Here is a 15,094-nt window from a genome sequence, read left to right on the forward strand (position 1 = left end):
TTATGAAATGGATCTCTGTTGAACTGAGTTTTTCTTGTCAGAGGGTCCCAGAGTGTTCTTTGTGGTGCTGCCTACTGGCCTCTTCTTCGCTAACAAGGGAATGATATCCTGAAAGAAATCAAACATGGTGTTATCATCCTGATATCTAAAATGTTACGTTAAAAATAATTTTTAATTAAACGACTGTAGGATACAATCACTGTTGCCTTTCGCTCCTCAGGCCATATATGGACACACAGCTGCTGATTTAGTAGCACATTTCATTCATTCATTATCTGTAAGCGCTTATCCAGTTCAGGGTCGCGGTGGGTCCAGAGCCTACCTGGAATCATTGGGCGCAAGGCGGGAATACACCCTGAAGGGGGCGCCAGTCCTTCACAGGGCAACACAGACACACACACACACATTCACTCACACCTACGGACAATTTTGAGTCACCAATCCACCTACCAACGTGTGTTTTTTGGACTGTGGGAGGAAACTGGAGCACCCGGAGGAAACCCACGCAGACACAGGGAGAACACACCACACTCCTCACAGACAGTCACCCGGAGCGGGAATCGAACCCACAACCTCCAGGCCCCTGAAGCTGTGTGACTGCGACACTACCTGCTGCACCACCGTGCCGCCCGTAGCACATTTCAAATCTTGCTTAAATGCTAAGCTACTTAGCCTGGAGCATTATAACATATAGACCTTAAAGGCACACATAAGCAGCCCATTTCGTACTAAAGGATAAAGAGGGGATGTAAATGGACCTGTACATAAAACCTTGTTAATGTTATAAATGGCCCTCGAAGCTAAAAATAAGGTAAAAAATGCATATAGGATATGAGCCGTTGAAAGACAACATATGCATCATTACCTGTCTCTCAAATGCTTTAGCCATTTCTAGAGCACCAGCTCCAAACTGAAAGAAACAGAACACAGACTTCACTGAATTCACAGCTGAGTAAATGAGATTAATGCAAGAGTACATTTTGTAATAAAAGTCAGTCTCACCAATGACAAATGTGGGGTCCTAACCCCTGGTATGAGTTACTGCCTCTTTGTGATGTGAATGTTTATACAGTCCGCTGTTGTGACCAGCTCAAAGTTTTGTGCTGTTTACACGGTAAGTGGAAAAATACTGCTCCTCGTGTGTTATAAATATAACCAGTGAATTACCTGATTTTTAATATGTTGATCTGCTCCATTCTCTAAAAGCTGTTTAACCAGATCCTTATGGTTATATAGCACTGCAATCTGGTGAAAAATAATACGTTGTTAAGCCCTTCTACATTGCTGTCAGCGCACTTGTTACTTTTAGTGAAGGACAATGAGAATTCCTCTCATACCATGAGTGGTGTTTTCCCATTTTTGTCTCGTGCATTAATATCGGCCCCTGCTCTTATTAGAAGGGCAGCTACGGCTGTGTCTCCAGTAACAGCAGAAACCCTGTGTAGAGGTGTCCATGAGGAAACACTGTCTCTCACATCCACCTGGCGGACATCAAAAGAGGTCACTACAACAATGGACGTCTGGGAAAATTCCAGCCATGTAGTGGATAATCAAATGAATTCTAGGATTTATTCACAGTTATTGATGTCATCAAGTTCAAACTTATTTTAAAGAGCACAGATCATATCTGTGTAAATACAACACACACTCTATATCATGTGTTCAAATGTCTGTGAACACTACTCATCCAATAATTCTTCTTCTGAATTCTTAAAGCTATTACTTGGTCATTTTTTCTGCCCTTTTGCTGCATTAACAACTTGTAATCTTCTAGTAAGTGTTCATACTAGGTTCCACATATGCACAAGAACGTGTTCAGGAGTTCTGGTGTCATTCTTTCACAAATGTTTGGGATAGGAGTTTGTAGTGGTACCTCACAGCCAGTCTGGAGGAGATAATGTAATACATGCAGGTGTCTTCCATCTGCCGCCCAGTGAAGAGCACTACAGCCCCCTTTGTCTGTGGATGTCCATGAAGCTCCGTGCTCACATAGGTATTGTGCCACCTCCAAATGCCCTGAAAAACATGCCAGCATCAGACTAACACACACACACACACAGACACACACACACACACAAAGATATCTATACAACCGTTTGAATAAACAGTTATTCAAATAAGTGATCATTAAGATTGAAATATAGAAAATAGCAGAGGCTTATAGTAGTTCTGGGCATTTTAATATTCAGCCTTAAAAGTAGACCTGAATTATTTTTGTTTAATTTACATTATGCCTTAAACTGCCAGGCAGACGTTAGCTTGTAAGTGTTTCCCTGTAAATCCTTTACAACATTAATGTACAAAGAACCTTGAGGCAACTGCACGGCAGCATTCTGTTAGTGATTAGAGCCACGCACACGTTTTTTTCTTTTCATTTTGAAGAAAATAGATGAAGATCTCACAGCAGGAGCAGCAAGATCCTTCAGGATATATTTGCATTTGCGTCCCATATTTGCCCCTTGACTGAAGAGCCAGCTGGCACTACTGATTTTCATTTTTGATGAAAACGAGGGGAAGAAAAAAACAAGGTTCCCGTATCTTTGCTCCCCAAACTGTGGAGTGTATGCTTAGCTCTGCCTGGTCTCTTTTACAGTAGCATCAGGTGGCATGCTTTCGCCATGTTGGTCACCAATGAAAGTGATGCCATGAAGTGGTGGGTACCATAAAAGAGTACAGGGGAGGTGTTCGGTAGAGTGGTGGATGCTTAGAACATACCAGTGAGGTTGCAGCAGCCAGAAAAAGAGAGAGTCTAATCGAGTAGCTGTGTGACTCAACACAACTGTGTGTATTGGGGAGCTCACCTATCTTGTCCACTAGAGTTCTTCATGTTGACATCTGCCCCATGCTGCACCAGCACCTGGACCAGGCTACAGTGGACATTGTAGAAGTTTAGCTATAGCACTCCATCTTTACTTGTTTCTGCACCTCCATATATAATAATAATTTGTAAAGTAAACTTTAAGTGGAATCAGTAAAATTTTAATACAGCACAATTTATTATTTAAAAAGTACCATTACAATTTGGCCTCATTTATAAAGAAATAAATGAGGTATAACTTTATTAATGGACCCTGCCTGCACCCAATGCAGATATGGCATGGAGATTTTTCAGTGTATTCCTGCTGCGCAGTGTCCCAGTGAAATACTCTTTTAGCCCAGAGTGAGTTATAGTGATTTAGCGCTGTCACTCCTGTATACTTTTACTGCAGTAGTCTACATTACTAATGACTTTGAGGTTTGTTTCCGTGAAGGAATCGTGCTCTTATTTTCTTATCTTGTTATTTTCAATGACAAGAACTTGGGTTTACCTAAGGAAGCCTTTCATGGCTGCCACCATCAGTGGAGTTAAGCCCATTCGATCAGGTACATCCACAACTACTGTCCTGCAGCACAGAAAGCAGCATGATTACTCCTTAACCATATCATATGCTTTTATAACGTAATTTATCGTATTAAGTCTTGGCTGTGGGTCATATTTTAACACAGATTTTTAAAACAGAGTCAAGGCAAAAGCATATATACAAAATAATCTTAAATCACACATTCTCTGGATCATATTTCACTTGAGGTCCTGAGTGGGTGTTAACTCCAAGAGGACATTAAAGTCTCTGTTAGTAACTGATCTGTGGAATTATGTTATAACGGCAGTGATACTCCTGAAATGTGAAGAAGAGCATGTGCTCACCCAGACTGCAGCACTTTAATCAGCTGCTCTTTATCATTCGTCTTCACTGCCTGATGAACATCCTTCCCGTTAATGGGCTCTCCTGAGCAGAGACAAAAAGAACACACATACAGAATCCACAAGGACATTTTTGTAGCCTTATAATCATGTCATTAATACACTACAATAGTGTTTACACACCTCTTATACACAGTGTATACATATCTGTTACTCTATGGTGCACAAATTACAGAAATAGACATTCAGTTGTGTACATAAGGGAGGATTTGGAGCAGATACTCAAAGCCACTTCTGGATGATCTGATCCAGAATCAATCATCCAATATCACTAATTTATATCTAATGCAGTTATGGCTGAATGCCATTCAATACTTGTAGTAAAAGAGTTGTAAACAACCTTGTCCATATATTACATATATATCCATATGTGAATAACATTCATTCATTTGTCTGTAACAAATTGTCTGTTGCCCTGTGAAGGACTGGCGTCCCCTCCAGGGTGTATTCCCGCCTTGCGCCCAATGATTCCAGGTAGGCTCTGGACCCCCCGCGACCCTAGAATTGGATAAGCGGTTACAGATAATGGATGGATGGATGGAAATTGTCTGTTGTAATCATTGGGCGCAAGGCAGGAACATGCCCTGGAAGGGGTGCCAGTACTTCACAGGGCAACACACACACGAATGTTCACTCACAAACCCACACCTATGGACACTTTGAAGTCACCAGTCCACATGCTGATATGTGTTTTTGGAGCTTGGGAGGAAACCGGAGCACCCGGAGGAAACCCACGCAGACACAGGGAGAACACACCACACTCCTCACAGACAGTCACCTGGAGGAAACCCACGCAGGCACAGGGAGAACACACCAAACTCCTCACAGACATTCACCCGAAGGAAACCCACGCAGACACAGGGAGAACACACCACACTCCTCACAGACAGTCACCCGGAGGAAACCCACGCAGACACAGGGAGAACACACCACACTCCTCACAGACAGTCACCCGGAGGAAACCCACGCAGACACAGGGAGAACACACCAAACTCCTCACAGACAGTCACCCGGAGGAAACCCACGCAGACACAGGGAGAACACTCCACACTCCTCACAGACGGTCACCCGGAGGAAACCCACGCAGACACAGGGAGAACACCCCACACTCCTCACAGACAGTCACCCGGAGGAAACCCACGCAGACGCAGGGAGAACACACCAAACTCCTCACAGACAGTGGGACAGTGGGACTTCCCTGGTCCCTGGAGCTGTGTGACTGCAACACCTACCTTCTGCACCACTGTGCCATACTTTATGAATAATATATAAAAGGTAGTTTTATTGTATTAAACATTGAAAAATAAAAATTTCAACTGCATATGATGACAGTTTAATCATATTATATGGAACAATTGTATTGCTTAACATATATTTCATCTCATTTTTATTCATGCTGCTCTTGAATATATGTATTCAGGTTTGTTTGTGTCTGCTTACGTGCTGTAGACACAGTCAGTACAGGGCTGTAGACATGTTTTTCTGATGGAGAGATGCTCTTCAGTCTGAACTTGTACACAGTGCTGGGTTCCAGATCCTCCACTGTGAACTGAGTAGTATATCCCCTGAACTCAGTGAGACACAAGATCACAAACACTATTAAACTGCACTATTAGCAGTTAACTGCTCATTAAAACTCCACTAATGCTGGAGGCTCAAAATCAAACCATATTAAAATTTGATTTCAGTTTATATCGTGCATATCATTTAGTTGATTCAGTTTATGTTTTGCAAATGTATCATCAGCTCTCACTTTTCTATTCTATGAAATTCAGGTTTGATAAGTTGTTTATTCCAAACACATGTTGAACATATTTTGGCTCAAAAACATGGCTTAAACCAGCCAAAGCTTTGAGTGCTAAGGAGTACTGTTTTCCAACAAGGGGGATCAAATTTGTGGGCTGCTGCATTAATGATTTTCATGCACAGCTGCAAAACATTCAGTGGAATTGAAACACTACACACATTAGCAAATACAACTTAATTTAAATGAGGAATGTCCTTGTACATTGTTTATTTCGCTTTGTAAGGAGATGCAGTACAGTGTAAAAGTTTTAGACACCTAAGGAAATGAGATTTAAAAAGCTATCTATCTGAGCACCTAAAATGTATTTGCTAATACATACAAACAAACAAAAAACATACTGAACAGAACCTGCTAATGCTACATATTGCACATAATTGCATTGTTTGCATACTGCATATTGCCTACAGCATATAGCTTGTATTGACTGTATACAACACACACACACTTCAGTTGTACAGTATGCTTTAAAGCAGTGACAATTTCTTGAATCTTCATATGCTGACAGTACTTTAATGTGTGAGGTTTCCCCTCAATATACATTTCTACAAAAGCTATTTCAAATGTAAACTTTCCAGAAAGGTAGATTTGCCAGTTAATTTAATACTAAAGTCACTACTCTCCAACAGAAGACAAAGCCAAAGGCTAAGAATGACTAGACATACAGGTACACATTATACCTCTCTAGTTGGAGAGGTTAGTACACTAATATGACCAAGCTTTTCTGGATATCTGCTTATCCAATCTTTCTTCTAAAATCATTAATAGGGATTTGTTTTTTTCTGGTAAAGCTTTACTATGTTGGAACATTGCTTTGAGGATCTGTTAGCACTGAGCCTTTAGATATCACTTGTGTTAGTTACACAAACACCACACCCCCCATTTCTGAGTGGATCTGAGTGCTTTTAGCCAGAACAACTTTAGGGAGGTCAAGACCTGTTCATTAGTTATTAGTTTTGGATCACAGATACCACTCAAACTCATCATGTGGAAACTGAGCCTAGGCCTCTTAATTCCAGAGACCAGGTTTTAGGCTAATTCACCAAAAGGGAACAAAGACAGGCCAAAAGCCAGAGCTGAACTTAATAATAAGTTATATTAAAAATTAATGAGGACAAAAACAGAGCCTAAATTAACCTGTAGCTAAGAAACTTCAGAAGAAAAGGCAGACTAGCTCTACCAAGCAAAGGAGAAATCAAAGCTTTCCCTAAAACTCTAAACTCTAAATTTGGAGCTGGAAACCAGAGGAAGGACCCAAGAGTTCCAGAGCAGTCCCAAGGAGACAAGCTCCTGAAGGCTAGTTCTGGATAAAGCAGGAGTACACTCAAGTGCTTTTAGCAGCTAGCATTTTGCTAGCGCAGAGTGTAGAGTGAGCGCCTGTTTAGAAGGTTACTGTATATGTGCCTCCCTCTGGTGGCCGAAGATGGACAACAATTTCCTGCCATAACTGTCTTCTAAAAGTAATTGTTGGTTTTTAATGAGTAATTTCTCACTCTCTTCCAGACATACTCACTCATTCACTTTCAAGGACTTAGCTCTTTCTCTGTTTCTAAATAGTAGTCACTGGATGAATTTATTCGGCTAAATACCCTTCTGTCCAGTAACACATTCATTTTTGTTTTGTTGTATTTCCACTATTGTACACTTAACCCAGTAAACATTTAACCGTTGATTCAACGTTGAAATAACGTAATGACTGCCGTCTAATCAACGTTCTCTTAAGGTTGAAAATGAAAGTTGAAAAGACGTCCAAACACAGACATTGAAAAGACGACTATTAGACGTATATTGGACGTCCATTGGCGTTATGAATTGGTCCCGAAATAAATTACTTGTATAAAACGCGTTTTGGACGTCCACTGACGTTATCGATTGGTCACCACTTAACTAACTTCTTAAGATGGATTTTGGACGTCCATTGATGTTTAAAATATGTCCTTGACGGACAGACTACTTTTAGACCTATTTTGAACGTCCAGGGACGTCTCTTGTTGTCACGCCTTCGTCCTGTCAGTCTGTTGTCCCGGCCATGTGCTTTATTTGCACATGGCTCTGTTTTGTTTATGTTCAAGTCTCCGCCTTTGTTCCGCCTCCTCGTCCGTGTCATGTGTTAACCCGTCCTCCTTGTTATCTGTCCAGGTGTGTCTCGTTTGTGTCTGTATTTAAGCCCTCTTGTTTCACGTCATGTGGGTCGTTCATTTCACTTCTCTTGTCACCGTGTCGTATCTATTTTCTCCGTTGTCGTCCGTCCTGTCGATCATGTTATCTGTCTATCTCCGTAAGTTTCCTCTGTCAGCGTTTCGCTTTGTTTTCCGTCTGTCCCCGTTTACCCTGCTTATTTCTTAGAGTCTAGTTTAGCCTGTTTTCCTTTTGTTTAAAGTCTGTTTTGGTTATTTTCTGTTATATAATAAACTCCCGTGTTTTAGCAAATGCGTCCGCCTCCCTCAATCCGCCCCTCGTTCCTGACACTTGTTTACTGGGAATTCTCATATAGAGCTGGACGATTATGGAAAAAATGAATATCACAATATATTTCTTAATTTCAGTTTATACGATATAATTCTGTAATCAATATGAACAATAAAAAAGCCACAGAAAAGCTGCCAAGAACCGAAAACAACGTGACGTCACAATCAAACATAAACCTCTTGGCTTTGTCAATGTTAATATTTTTAAACTAACTTTAAAATTGAGTGCAATGAACTGATGGGAGTGCTCTGTAATGAATGTCTTTGACAGATGCTGTAAATAATGTATATTGAAATATTGATAATGTATATAAAAATCATATCCTTGTTATTGAAATCTTTTATATTGCAATATATATTGATACTGAATTATTGTCCAGCCCTATTCTCATATATTTTTTTTTATTCATATTGCTCTTTTCCTCTTATTGGATTGCCATATTTATCCATCTAGCAGATGCTTTGTACTGGGCATATAGTGGCTGTAGGCTCATGTGCAACTGCTACAGAGCATTCCCTTATCTTTATTTATTTGTTTGTTTGTTTGTTTGTTTGGATATTATACAAGCTGTGTGTGCACAACCAACTTAAATATTTCCATAATGTGTGTACCTTGAACTAAGTTATTAATAATGGGTGGCTACAAACTTTTGAAGACACAGTGCGGGTTAAATTACCACAGCTGACCATGAAAACAGTGGACAAAAAATGAACAGGCAGTGCTCTGTTGCTCTAAAATCTCTATTAGAAACATTTTAAACAGTCTTCTAAAGACTATTTTCTCACACATATATCTCATGGAAGCCATGTTTCCTGGGATTCTCTTCTTCTAATCTGAAGCAGGTCCAGTTATCAGGTGGCCCCAGTCGTTCCTCAGCCTCCTGTCCCTCCCAGCTCAGCTTGATGCTATGGTGACTGACCTGCCCAACTACGAGGGTCCCACACAGCTCTCTCTCATCTGCCACAGAGGACAATCATTTACTACAGCTGACTGCAGGTGGCACTGGACACAAACAAACCCATAACTCTAAGAACTGCCCTATCAGATGTAGAGACAAAGGGTTATATTCCAGCTGTGGAATGACTGTCTGTGAGGAGTGTAGTGTGTTCTCTCTGTGTCTGCGTGGGTTTCCTCCAGGTGACTGTCTGTGAGGAGTGTGGTGTGTTCTCTCTGTGTCTGCATGGGTTTCCTCTGGGTGACTGTCTGTGAGGAGTGTGGTGTGTTCTCTCTGTGTCTGCGTGGGTTTCCTCCGGGTGACTGTGAAGAGTGTGGTGTGTTCTCCCTGTGTCTGCATGGGTTTACTCCGTGTGCTCCAGTTTCCTCCCACTCTCCAAAAACACACGTTGGTAGGTTGATTGGCGACTCAGAAGTGTCCGTAGGTGTGAGTGTATGAGTGAATGTGTGAGTGTGTGTGTTGCCCTGCAAAGGACTGGCGCCCTCTCCAGGGGGCTCTGGACCCACTGTGACCCTGAACTGGATAAGCGGTTACAGATAATGGATGGATGGATCTCTTTCTTTACTAAGATAGCACTACTAGTAATTTTTCTACTATGCAGAGAAGAAATGTAATAACATTTGTGAATTATGTAAAAAGACTAACCCTAACTTGAGACAATAAAAATGTGCAACAAAACATGATGCATTCACAGAAGTCAAAGATATTAAAAATGCATTTTTCAGTCAAAATCAGATAAAATATGAATGAAACCAGAGCAGCTGATAAAATGATAATAAACACGAATGATTTTCACCAAAGACAGATAAATGTAAAGCTTGTTATTAAACACAATAATAACAGTTTTAAAGGTATATTAATAAAGATGTGTCATGATTCCCTTCTTCATTAGTCTTTATTGCTTTAAATGAAATAATCCTTCCCGATTTTAATTTATTAAATTTTATCGTATCTTTTTTTTCTATCAGACACTGTTATAGAGTGTCTGACAGGTCTGTTTTGTTGTATATTTGTAGGTGTGGTGCTCTTTTTAACTGGTCTAATGTGATAAGCAGGCCTGTATTCCTGCGAGCCACATGAAATCCTGCATTAAATCCATGAACGTGAGCTCAGTCACTTCATAAATCATTTGGAGGGTTGAGAAAGTGAGAAGGTGTAATGATTCCTAAACTATTGTCTGCTGTAAACGAGTGGATATCTGTGTGGTTATATGAGACCAGTCACTCGTTAACCTACACTTAGCCTACAAAACGAGCCTGATTAATTATGTATGACTGATTCAGAGACAATTTCATTCAAAGTTTTGTTTTTTTAAACTAAGTAATATAGTTTCTATTTAGTTTAGTGTATGAGTGGCTGTTATTCTACTTTCTTCCATTCTCTAATCATTATGCTCCTTTAACCCTATGACTGTACACATCGTAAAGCTTATAATGATCTGTTATTTCTTGAATATATATAAAGGAGATTAAATGTGATTACCTGGAGGCTCCATTGCTGTGCTGGGTTGTTTTAGGACACGGATCTTGTTGATTTCCTCATGCTCTGTGTAAATGCTGCTGAGCTCTGTGTGCTGTTGACCGTTGCTATGAAAACGATGTACACCCCATACATCTCACTGTTGAGAGGAGTAACGTGTTGATAAGATGTGATGATGGCTGCAGGTTCAGTTAATATTGAATTCCTTAAAAGTGAATGAATGAATGAATGAATAATTAAAAGTATTTAGTTTCAATGTGGGCAGCAAATGTACCGGACTGAATCATTGATAAAAGTTGTAATAAATATCAATGGAAAATAATTGGTTTAATGATAAAGAAAAATGGCTCCAGGTTGCAAAGATTATACAAGCGTTTCAAAATCTGTCATTATGCAGCGCTTATTATTATTATTATTAATTTATTCATTCATTGTCTGTAACCCTTATCCAGTTCAGGGTTGCGGTAGGTCCAGAGTCTACCTGGAATCACTGGGCGCATGCTGGGAATAAACCCTGGAGTGGGCGCCAGTCCTTCACAGGGCAATACACACTCACACCTTCACTCGCACACTCACACCTACGGACACTTTTGAGTCTCCAATCCATCTACCAACCTGTGTTTTTGGACTGTGGGAGGAAACCGGAGCACCCGGAGGAAACCCACACAGACACAGGGAGAACACACCAACTCCTCACAGACAGTCACCCGGAGGAAACCCACGCAGACACAGGGAGAACACACCACACTTCTCAGAGACAGTCACCCGGAGGAAACCCACGCAGACACAGGGAGAACACACCACACTCCTCACAGACAGTCACCCGGAGGAAACCAACGCAGACACAGGGAGAACACACCACACTCCTCACAGACAGTCACCCGGAGAAAACCCACGCAGACACAGGGAGAACACACCACACTCTTCACAGACAGTCACCCGGAGGAAACCCACGCAGACACAGGGAGAACACACCACACTCCTCACAGTCACCTGGAGGAAACCCACGCAGACACAGGGAGAACACACCACACTCCTCACAGACAGTCACCCGGAGGAAACCCACGTAGACACAGGGAGAACACACCACACTTCTCAGAGACAGTCACCCGGAGGAAACCCATGCAGACACAGGGAGAACACACCACACTCCTCACAGTCACCCGGAGGAAACCCACGCAGACACAGGGAGAACACACCACACTCCTCACAGACAGTCACCCGGAGGAAACCCACGCAGACACAGGGAGAACACACCACACTCCTCACAGACAGTCACCCGGAGCGGGAATCGAATCCACAACCTCCAGGTCCCTGGAGCTGTGTGACTGCGACACTACCTACTGTGCCATCATTATTATTATTATTATTATTATTATTATTATTGAAAAAGTCTTACAGCACATACTTTTATTATTATTATTTTTATTATTATTATTATTATTATTATTATTATTATTTTAAAAGGCCTCCAATATTACCTTCTTGGCTTTCATAGGTTCTAGAGTTAAAACGTGTAGAACAAGGGGTCCCCAAACCTGTGATTGCGAACCCAGTGACGTATTTTGCTGTTGGAGTTAATGACCAATCCCAGCGTAGGAGGCTTGACATCAATAGCCAATCAAAGCGCAGTAGGGCGGGACTAAACGGAAAACGGGTAGGAAAATGCTCCAAGCCTTTCGAGACCTTCTCATTAGTTCAGCACGTGGGTAGGTCCGGTCGGTCCCTAATAATGAGAGGCTCAGCAGTATAAACGCATCAACCCCGTACCAGAGAAGTACCTCTCACCTCGCTCTGAAACAGAGGCAGGGGGGTGTTGTGAACTTGTTTAGGAGCTCAGTGATTAGTGTGGACATTTAGGTCACAAACTTACAAAACTCAAAACGCCCTATTGTTTGATTTCCCGTACGCCATGGAGCAGAGCAGCAGCGCTGGAGACCCCGGAGAAGCAGAAAGTTCCCAGTTTGTGGAGGGATCCGAGGATGTGTTTGGGTTTGGGGATGATTTGGAGCTGAACCAGTTCGACGGCTTGCCCTACTCCTCCCGATATTACACTCTTCTGAATGAGAGAAAGACTCTCCCAATCTGGAGACACAGAGCTGAATTTCTAAAGGCTTTAGAAAGAAACCAGATCATCATCGTCTCGGGAACCACAAAAACCGGCAAGAGTACACAGGCGAGTTCAGCTGCATTCTGTTGTTTTATCTTTAAAGAGCTTTGTTTTTATGGTGATGTCTTTTTGACTGTATTCTTGACATGTTTATGTGGTTAGTCCAGCCTTTACATGAGCAGATAACATAGGGGACTTTGACCATTTAATTTGAAGACCAGCAAATTTCAACAAATGGGGTTCAGGGGTCCATGCTGTGTTTGGTTGGCTACTCTTAGATTGCACATTTACACAGTATATTTGCTGTAATTTTATGTTTTTTATATACACACATATTATCTGTGTTAGCTGATGCTGGCCACCTGAATAGAATAATCCAGATTTTCTCTCTTTTCTTACCCCACTTAGATTTGTTTGTAAACATTAAAATGTGCCTCCCTCCAGAGGAAAGCATAGATGCTTATTTTATTTTATTTTTTAGTAACTATAACAGGGCGGCACGGTGGCGCAGCAGGTAGGAGTCGCAGTCACACAGCTCCAGGGACCTGGAGGTTGTGGGTTCGATTCCCGCTCCGGGTGACTGTCTGTGAGGAGTGTGGTGTGTTCTCCCTGTGTCTGCGTGGGTTTCCTCCGGGTGACTGTCTGTGAGGAGTGTGGTGTGTTCTCCCTGTGTCTGCGTGGGTTTCCTCCGGGTGACTGTCTGTGAGGAGTGTGGTGTGTTCTCCCTGTGTCTGCGTGGGTTTCCTCCGGGTGACTGTCTGTGAGGAGTGTGGTGTGTTCTCCCTGTGTCTGCGTGGGTTTCCTCCGGGTGACTGTCTGTGAGGAGTGTGGTGTGTTCTTCCTGTGTCCGTGTGGGTTTCCTCCGGGTGACTGTCTGTGAGGAGTGTGGTGTGTTCTTCCTGTGTCCGTGTGGGTTTCCTCCGGGTGACTGTCTGTGAGGAGTTTGGTGTGTTCTCCCTGTGTCCGCGTGGGTTTCCTCCGGGTGACTGTCTGTGAGGAGTGTGGTGTGTTCTCCCTGTGTCTGCGTGGGTTTCCTCCGGGTGCTCCGGTTTCCTCCCACAGTCCAAAAACACACGTTGGTAGGTGGATTGGCGACTCAAAAGTGTCCGTAGGTGTGAGTGAATGTGTGTGTGTGTGATGCCCTGTGAAGGACTGGTGTCCCCTCCATGGCCTCCATGGTGTATTGCCGCCTTGATGATTGCTGCCCGATGATTCCAGGTAGGCTCTGGACCCACCACGACCCTGAAATGGATAAGCGCTTACAGATAATGAATGAATGAATGAGTACCTATAACAGGCCCAAAAACAGTAATTGTAAGAGTGGCTGTCAAACTCCAATCTCAAGTTGTAAGATGTAACATGATATTTTGTAGTTCTTCACTGATGTATATAAGAGAACTTTTCTTATTAGATATTTTTTAACTTATCAGATTTGATATTTACCCTTTCCTTCATTATTTAAGGCGATAAACTTTTGTTTGCTTGTGGTTTTAACCTACTTTATACGTCTCGCCTCAGCTGAGACATTTTAACAATCACATGATCGCTGGTGAAACTGAAGCCATTGGCACCTAACCCTGTTGTTTATCTTTCTGAAAGAAAAGTGTGTCGCAAGAACAGACAATGGTAAGGGCAAACCGATAGGTTCAGGCCCTAAAGACTTTCAACACTGCACTTTGCTCTTTTTCCCACACTCACTGACATGAAGACTTGGATGGGTCAGGCTGAGCTCAACTTAGAACTGACCTGCTGCATTGTGCAGGGGTCAGCACATTACTGTCTTGAATGCCAAAGGGGTGTGGTTACACAGTTCTGCTGTATACACTCTACCAGCTGAAACTATTTTATCTTTAAAAGACAAAGCAATCACAAGGTTTGAAACATGCTGATCATTCAGAACTTTTGGTAACTGATAGGTCTGAGGAAGCAAAATATATAATTGTGGTTTTTCAGATCAGAATTTAGATGGTGATTTTAATGGGATTGTTTTGTATCAAATAAAATCTAGGCTTATTTTTAGTCATGTTTTTTTATTAATATAATTTACCAAGCTGTCAGGGCACGAGTTCTGTAATATTAGGTTAATTAATTTCTTCATTATCTGTAAGCGCTTATCCAGTTCAGGGTCGCGGTGGGTCCAGAGCCTACCTGGAATCATTGGGCGCAAGGCAGGAATACACCCTGGAGGGAGCGCCAGTCCTTCAAAGGGCAACACACACACACACTCACACACACACACCTATGGACACTTTTGAGTCACCAATCCACCTACCAATGTGTGTTTTTGGACTGTGGGAGGAAACCGGAGTCACCCGGAGGAAACCCACGCAGACACAGGGAGGACACACGCAGACACAGGGAGAACACACCACACTCCTCACAGACAGTCGCCCGGAGGAAACCCACGCAGACACAGGGAGAACACACCACACTCCTCACAGACAGTCGCCCGGAGGAAACCCACGCAGACACAGGGAGAACACACCACACTCCTCACAGACAGTCAATATTAGGCTACTTTTATTTATTATTTTT

The 15,094-nt window shown here is 42.3% G+C and overlaps 2 protein-coding genes across 2 annotated transcripts in view; one reads left to right on the plus strand and one right to left on the minus strand.

Annotated features, from left to right (window-relative positions):
- On the minus strand, positions 1–12,305 carry fank1 (fibronectin type III and ankyrin repeat domains 1). Its single transcript, XM_066662958.1, has 12 exons — positions 12,238–12,305; positions 10,453–10,556; positions 8,801–8,972; positions 5,183–5,307; positions 3,686–3,767; positions 3,309–3,383; positions 2,802–2,867; positions 1,874–2,039; positions 1,338–1,481; positions 1,168–1,245; positions 866–910; positions 1–108 (listed from the first exon to the last, which is right to left on the minus strand). The coding sequence occupies exons 1-12, from the start codon at positions 12,303–12,305 to the stop codon at positions 1–3; spliced, it is 1,233 nt and encodes a 410-aa protein (XP_066519055.1).
- The window catches only part of dhx32a (DEAH (Asp-Glu-Ala-His) box polypeptide 32a), a 17,524-nt gene continuing 14,571 nt past the window's right edge, over positions 12,142–15,094 (plus strand). The window contains exon 1 of the mRNA XM_066665612.1: positions 12,142–12,625. Coding sequence (XP_066521709.1) covers positions 12,362–12,625 — 264 coding nt within the window. The 5' untranslated portion in view covers positions 12,142–12,361. The remainder of the gene's footprint in view (positions 12,626–15,094) is intronic.

Source organism: Hoplias malabaricus, chromosome 3 (assembly GCF_029633855.1).
Source record: "Hoplias malabaricus isolate fHopMal1 chromosome 3, fHopMal1.hap1, whole genome shotgun sequence".
NCBI lineage: Eukaryota > Metazoa > Chordata > Actinopteri > Characiformes > Erythrinidae > Hoplias > Hoplias malabaricus.

Excerpts from the sequence above, each read along its gene's own strand:
- fank1 (XM_066662958.1), bottom strand. The coding sequence starts at position 12,305 with ATGTCCACACTAATCACTGAGCTCCTAAACAAGTTCACAACACCCCCC. Across the intron at positions 3,384-3,685 it reads ATTAAAGTGCTGCAGTCTGG|GACAGTAGTTGTGGATGTAC; the intron begins GTGAGCACATGC and ends TCTGTGCTGCAG. Across the intron at positions 1,482-1,873 it reads TCCTCCAGACTGGCTGTGAG|GTGGATGTGAGAGACAGTGT; the intron begins GTACCACTACAA and ends GATGTCCGCCAG.